Source organism: Natator depressus, chromosome 1 (assembly GCF_965152275.1).
Source record: "Natator depressus isolate rNatDep1 chromosome 1, rNatDep2.hap1, whole genome shotgun sequence".
Taxonomy (NCBI): domain Eukaryota; kingdom Metazoa; phylum Chordata; order Testudines; family Cheloniidae; genus Natator; species Natator depressus.
This window is the reverse complement of record NC_134234.1, coordinates 13,859,741-13,867,493: the sequence shown is the minus strand read 5'-3', so window position 1 is coordinate 13,867,493 and position 7,753 is coordinate 13,859,741. Positions and strand designations below refer to the sequence as shown.

Sequence of the window (7,753 nt, the reverse complement as noted above, 5' to 3'; positions counted from 1 at the left end):
ATGGCTATGCTATAAGGCCTTGATTAACTAAAGCACTTAAAAGTTACACATGTGCTTAAATCCATCCCTATTCAGCAAAGCACTTAAGCATATTCTTAAATCCCTATGAAGTCATTTAACTTTAAGCTTGTGTGTTCTGCTGAATAGAGATGGATTTAAGCACACATGCAAGTGCTTTGCTGAACCAGGACTTAAATGTCTTGGTAAGAGAGTGACAGATTAAAAATAAACCAAGAAACAAAATAATCCCTTGCATCAGAAGATGTTTCCCATCATATCATCAGTGAAATTCTGCTCTCAGTTACTGGTGTAAATCTGGAGTAAATCTTCTGTATGAGTTTGCCATTTTTGTAACAGAGCTGTGTACCAAGAAACACACATGGGTTTAATTTCACTTTTTTATTATTCAACATTTTATACATAATAAATACAAACTTTTTACAGCCAATATAAAGAAAGCATTTGCACCTATGCTTTCAGTGTATTGACACTGTACATGGTGATGCGTCGAATACATGCCCTGTATGAAGAAGTCATAGTTAAAAAGGAGGCATATTTTTACAACTTTTATTTTTTTTAAATAAAATTAGCAGCTCTTACAGAAAATATTTTAAAATACAACTAAAGATATTTAATATAACACTTTCTGAATTTTGAAAGTCCGGGTATGAAGGACACAGAAAAACTGGCCAAGAAAACTGAACATTAACATTATGGCAATACTTGCTTTTCTTCTGCATCTTGAAGCTTTTAAAATTTTTGCCAACAGTTAAATCTTTTAAAAAACTTTTTTTGTAAACTTAAGAATAAGTTTGATAAACACATAAAAAGACCTCAAACAGATCAACAGGACGAGAGATGCAAAAGAATGAAAAACATGGAAAAGAATCTTCAATGGACAGTCACAGATTTCATGACTGACCGATGACATTTTACTTCAAACAGCTCTGCTCTTAGCTAACATCCCACTGGGAGAAGAGATTGGCAAATACTAATGTTTCAGATACCCAGCTTGGGTTGTGATTAACAAGTCTGTGCAAAGTTTATGATAAAATGTTGTAAAATGATTTTGTAAATGCAGCCTCAAAAACAAAAAAAAAGCCCTTGTAAGTTAACTTAATGTGGACAATTTACTGGCTTAGGAAAAATAGGAATACACAAAAGTGCATTCAGTATAACCCATATAATAGCTCTTAAATGTTTTGTCGATGGTTTTTCACTGAAGTTTTGACCCTCTGGGTATTGCGATTTTCAAAACAGTTTAATTATCATATTTAGAGAAACAACCATTTCCCCCTGGGATGAAGTGTTCCCCTCCTCTCCTTAACCATTTTTATTCATGTTGCAACACAAACCACCCCATTTTTTCTAAAATATCAACAGTTCCTTTCTTAGAGAAACCTGGTGGGAAATTACCCTTGAAGTCCTTGTACTTCCTGTGTCTTGCATAAAAGTAATTTGAGTTCTTAATCTCCTCTACTCCTTTCACCCCTAAAGATGGTTTCTGAAGGACTGGAGGAGGCCATGGATTTCCTGGTTCTCTGGTCTTGGCTAGTCAATGGGCTTTGCATGGAGAAATACAATGGGACTATCCAAAGTGGACACTAAATAATGCATGTAAGTATTCTGAATGACACTTCTAGCTCTAGCCAGATGTTTTGATGGCAAAGATATACTGATAATGCTGATAATAAACTACACGGCAATAACTGGGATAAAAGTGACCCATCTACTAAAAAAAATCTGCTAAGAAAAAAAATGAAGCTCAATTTCCAGATCTAGACAAAATGTCACTTTTCTACTGGTTGGTTTATGCTATAGAACAAGATGTTGCTACTAATTCAGCACCTCCGGATTAGATACGCGATTACTAAATGAACTGCATAAATATTAATACAAAGACTATTTTGTTCTGTTTTTTAATTATCGAAGAGGTGTGCATTAATGCAATTGACGCCATATGATCTGCAGCACTTTTCCTTATCTGTAAGATTATTTTCCTTTTTTTTCCTTCTTTGTGGGGATGAAAGAGGAGCCAGCCTCTTCTTAAACCTATTCTTTTGTTCCCTTTTTTATTCCATAAAATCTGATTACTATTTAATCAGACACATAATGCTAGTTGAATTGAAAACCTTTAACACGTTCCTACAGCAACAGTAATATACTGTACTAATGCACATGGTATAAGTGTGCTGTGACTAAATTGCATGAATGAGGCTCTCTCCTAGTCCTCTATATAAAAACTGACCATCTGTAGCCAAAAGAGAAACCTGCTCCAACACATTCCTCTGCTCACCGTTTGGCCCATCTTGGTTTGTGCTAAGGGAGGAAGGATGATGTATATAAAAACAAAAAAGGCACAAAATATTCATGACTGAGGGAAGGAATCCACCATGTCACTGCCACCTATAATCCTCCCCACTTCTTGCTCTATGAAAAGTCTTCATCATGCAAAGGTGCCTAAAAAGAAGATTGACCAAACACCACATTTGGCCTTGATTGTAGCACTACTACTTCACTAGTCCAATCATTATACCAGAGTAATTTCCACATCCTCTATCTTCTCCGTCGTCCTGTGATGGTGCGTAGGGGGTGGAGGAGCAGCTCGTACCTGAAATGAGCAACACACACCTGTAACTACCAGAAGACTTATTATGAAGTTTTGTAAGGTGGGTGAGATACTATCTTTTATTGAATCAACTTCTGGGACCAACACGGCTACAACACTATATACGTGAAGTTCCATGGCTTATGTAGACTAAAAACAGAAACACTGGGCCAGACCCTCAAGCTGGTGTAAACAGGTGTACCTCTATTTAAGTCAATGAGGCTCCACCTATTTACACCAGCTGAGGATCTGGCCCATGCAATGAGGCCATCACTGATATCTGTCCTAGAACTGTTCCAGCTGTCACTGTTTTGATTATAAACTTTTATTATTCAAGAATGATTAACAGCCCCGATACCATAAACATGCAACGGGGAATAGTCACTCTGTTCTACAGTGTGGTTCAGAGTCAATAAATAAATCCAGTTTGAATAACAAACTTGTAATTCTATTGCAGGGATCAGGTGACACCACAGATCAAAAGAATGGAGCTTGCGTGGATCATGAGGATAACAGAACTTCTTGCTGCAATAAGCAGCTTACTTATATCTAATCAGTTACTAGTTAAAATATAGATTTTTTTGTTGTTTAATGAACTTTTGCTTTAACAGTAATTTTTTTAAAAGGAAAAATTGTATCTTTTCATTGATTTCATATTGTGTGTGAGCTTTTAGACTCAACAGACAGCTTATGAAACCATCCAGTTCTTTTAACTCCAACGACACAGAACTGGGTCTGATGTCCTTTTGATTCTCTACCACATTAATAAACTTACTACAGCTCTTCCGAGAGCATTATGGTAAACGTTAATGCATTTTATCACATGCTCTCAAAATGGCTTCGATATCATTACCACCATGTAAAACAAGAACTGCAGAGAACACAAAATGGCTTCACAACGCTGGAGAGAAGTGGAAGATTACGACTGGCTGTCAGTAATATACCTCGCTTCAAATTTTGATTAAAACAAGGGTATTTAAATTTTAATGCTGCTTCAAAACATTTGTTTACTGAGGCATTACACTACAATGCTGTCTCAGGCAGACTGCCAGCAGCAAAGATGCCGTGCAACAAAAGTACAGCCCACTAGTGTGATGCGGAAAATCTACAACATGGAATAGGAAAGACCCAGTAATTTTATCAGTGGGAGTGAGTTGATGTGAAGAAGCTGGTCAGAGAAGATCTGTTTCTTAAATACTGAAGTTCTTAATGAGACAGTGCTATTTTGATCCCGTGTCTCTAGTGGATAATGGCAAACCACTAAACTGTGCAACACATTTGGTTTATGGATATACCCACTCACTTGGAATTGTGGGTGCTCGTTACCTTTGACAATATGGATTTAGGTACCCAATTTAGAAAATGTTGGCATAAAACCATAGTCAGGAAGCCACAATTCCATATGCTAAAAAGTTAAATTGTATAGAAGGGTGGAAATCCTAAAGACATTATTGTCTGCAACCTCACTGGTCATCAAAAATGCTATGAAAATATGATTGTCTAAACTAACTGTGACTTGATTTATAATTTTAAAACCCCCAAATCTCTTGATTTCAAAGTAATCCCAACATATGGATTTTGAATTTTTTAGTTAATAAATTCCCTCCTTCCTCGTTTGGCAAAATCTCTTTGTAGGTAGCACAGACGTCTCAAAACATATTAGATCTTAGTATGAGGAGCTCCTCCTCAGAGGACCCATGGGGGGGGGGGGGGGTTACAAATGAGCTTAACCCTGATGTAAAGGCGCCAACAGGACCACATGCTGAGACAGACTGCTGGCAAACAGATTTCTCTGCCAAACACTTTTTGTGGTTTGCAACACAAAATCTCTGAAAAACATGTGTACAAAGTACAGGATCGAGCTGCTCCTGCATCTATCCTTTTCAGTCTTTTAATGCTATTATTTATATATTACACTCTTATGCACAGACTCTAGGTTATTACTCGCGGAGAGAGAGTACTGGCTATGGAAAAATGGAAACAGCCCTCCAGTGCTTGAAGTAGCAGTGTAAGATTAACACTAGCATCTATTTTTTTTTATTATTATTGTAGATCTGAAAACCTCTGATTTTGGTTTCCATGATTCAAAGTTTAATTATCTAGGTGCACAGCTACTGAGTTTAGGAAGGCAGATATCAACACTCAGATAAGGCAGAAAGTGAATTATTAATAAGATCCAAGGTCTTCGTTAAACACATAATGACCCATTGTGTAACTAGGTGCAGCTTTGTTTTATTGTGCTATTTACTTATCTAACTGGCTGTCATACACATCATGTAGCTTTTTGACACGTCTGTGTTCCACTCCACAACATGTACACAAGCCTTCCTTTGGATATTTTTTTTCTGGGGATAATATGTTTGCATATTTATTAATCTGACAGATAGGATTTATAATAGGATGTGAAGAATATGGTGGCCCAGATTCTCAGCTGGGGTATCAACATAGTCCCACTGGCTTCAATGGCGCTATGCTGATTTGTATCATCTGAGGATCTGGCCTGCTTTATATAATATTACCACATCACTAAACCCAGCAACACTTGAAGCTTACAGGTCGCAGTTTGCCATATGAGGCTTCAGGAGCAAGTCGTGGAGGCTGTGAGAATCCAGGAGAATCTGAGCTGAAACTATTTTCTGAAAGAGTGAACAATAAAAACACATTGTGTGTGTTACTGAACGAGCTGAATATTGTGAAAAGAAAATGTTTCCACTGCAATCTGAAATGTTAATTAAAACAAACATTTGGATATAACGTTTCTTGTACTAGCAAAAAATCTCTTACCGTTAGTTGATGGTGACCTAGGGAAGTACTGTGAGCCTCTCTTATCAGGACTATGGTAGGGACTAATCGGTGGCTGGTCATACAGCGGCAAGAGTGGAAGGGAATTGTGAGGCTTTGGGGATATCTGTGTTACAGAGGAAAAGAGATGCTGCAGAGATTCATTCTTCAGCAAGTTCAATGAATACACAGGTATATATACTCACTAACTGATACACTGGTATCCCAATTGCTTTCATCTAGTGAGAAGTTGTATCTGTCAGATAAAAGTGCTTATCAGCTGTATTTGGGGAGAAGAGAGAGGATATAATATAGTGATAAAAAAAAAATCACAGGTGGCCATTCCGAGCAGATTTTTCCTCATTTCCCCAGCAGTAGTAATCTAGACAGGTTTTGTTTGAAGGTTGTTTTAAAAACATATCATCCTACTGAGCACATCTTGCCAAACACACCTCCACAAAATAATGTTCATGATCATGAATTTTATCATTGCTTGACAGCATGTAAGTCATTTAAATGCAGAGACGAACAAAAAGTAGGAATAATGAAACTCACGCACTTTACTGCAATAAGGCATCAGTAAGAAGTAGAAGTTAGTTTTCTATAGCATTGTAATGGCATCCGATGCTTTACAACAGGTAGCTATGCTAAACCCTACCACACACTGCTTATAATTTAAAAGGACAGTGGGCACATTGCAGTGAACAAACAGACTGGCATGTGCCCATTATTGCTGATAAGCTTCTCGCAACAGGTGAGGAGGAGGAGGAGGAGGGAGCTTTTTAATATTGGGAGACTGTTCCAAGCACAGGGGGTGGTATGGAGGAAAGCAGGATTTCATTACCCATTTGTCTAGAACCTATTACCGTTGTCTTTTTAATGACTATCACAAGCTAGGAAAAAAAGCACTTGTATAAAACTTGCAACTCCTACCAAATTGCAACACAGCCTGCATTTTGACATGTTTATGTCTGATTCTGCCAAGCTCTTGCATGGCTCCATCCGGAGAAATAAGTCGTAGCTGACTCTAAGAGCATCCCTGTGCCAGAAGGCAAGGGGCTCCCAGGTATCTACCAGTGAATTTAGGCTGGGTTGACCAACTCAGTGTACCCCTACTCACTTATCCTTATAATCTGTATCTAAAAGATGTCATGTAATGTCTCACTGATCATCAATATTCTTGCATTATAGATGTATGGACAACCAAAAAAGGATTATACAGATGTGTTGCAACTATGACTAAACTGTGTTTAAACCAGGAATGCCAAGGGGAGTTGATAAAATTTTTTTTCCAGACAAAGGACTATGGTTCTGTCCACTTGAATGTGTCTCCCATGTACATTGAGCAAGGTGTGACCAAAGACAAAGAAAAGCACATTTGTATGCCAGGCAAACAAAACCATCACAAGAGCAAGTGGGGAAAAAGTGATCACCTAATCTCAGCAGGGGAGGGAGACTGCACTCCCAGGAAGCCTTCCTGCCTCTTGAAGCAGGGTCAATGAACTTTTAGAGATATATTTTTCAAAGGTTTACTGGACTATAAAGAGAGGGGCAGAGAACCCCTAAATTATCCTTCATCTGAGCAGACAAGGAAAACCACAGCCTTGGACCCTGTGGTGCTCCTGACTGAGAGCTAGTCAGCCATTGCTGGAAAAAGAAGATTAGTGAGGAAACTACTTTGAACAAAGACTGTAAAGCTTGTTAAGATAGATCCTAGCCATTAAAAAGCGTATTTTTACTTTTGTTTGTTTATAACCCTTTCACCCTTTATCCCTTGTACTTGAACTCACTTAAAACAGCTTTTTGTTTTACTTTTTATCTAAACAAACCCAGTGTGTTTTGATTGAACTGAAGTGATTGTTAACTCCGGTCAAGATAACAAACTGCTGTTTCTGTCTCATTAAGTTGGCAGCTCCTTTAAAATGTTCTGTGAATGTACACTCGTATGGGCTGTGCATTGCAGAGAGACATCTCGGAGGAACTCGGGGGCTGGAGTTCACTGGCTGTTACCTGCTAGGCAAGGTTTGGGCTGGGAGAGCCCTGAGGAGTTTGCTGGCAAGGCAGACAAGCTGGTGTGTCAGGAGTTGTTGTCTCACTGCATAGCTGCAGCAAAGCTCCCACCTGCTGAGGCTGAGAGAGATAGCATGTGTCTCACAGCTCAGGGTATCCCCAGCAGCTTGTCACAACTTATTTCTCCTGTCAATTTATATGGTCACTTCTCAAAGAGAACCAATAAAAAGCTCTAGATAAATTACCCTCTGATGAAGGCACTGAATTCTGATTTCTAGCAACACTGTTTCTGTAAATAAGAGTTAATTCTTTATTATGATATAAATTGGTTAAATACAACATCAATTAGTGTCT

General features: G+C 38.2%; 1 protein-coding gene across 7 annotated transcripts in view; it reads right to left on the bottom strand.

Moving 5' to 3' along the window:
* Positions 1–520: 520 nt before the first annotated feature.
* Positions 521–7,753, bottom strand: part of FCHSD2 (FCH and double SH3 domains 2) — a 222,723-nt gene continuing 215,490 nt past the window's right edge. For 3 of the 7 annotated variants that reach the window (XM_074955029.1, XM_074955048.1, XM_074955038.1), the window contains 3 exons: positions 5,393–5,516; positions 5,162–5,244; positions 522–2,611 (listed from right to left, as the gene is read on the bottom strand). In XM_074955029.1, coding sequence (XP_074811130.1) covers positions 2,531–2,611; positions 5,162–5,244; positions 5,393–5,516 — 288 coding nt within the window. In that variant the 3' untranslated portion in view covers positions 522–2,530. Of the gene's footprint in view, positions 2,612–5,161; positions 5,245–5,392; positions 5,517–7,753 lie in introns of all 7 variants that reach the window. The other 4 variants (XM_074955058.1, XM_074955063.1, XM_074955020.1 and 1 more) reach the window with 3 other exon arrangements.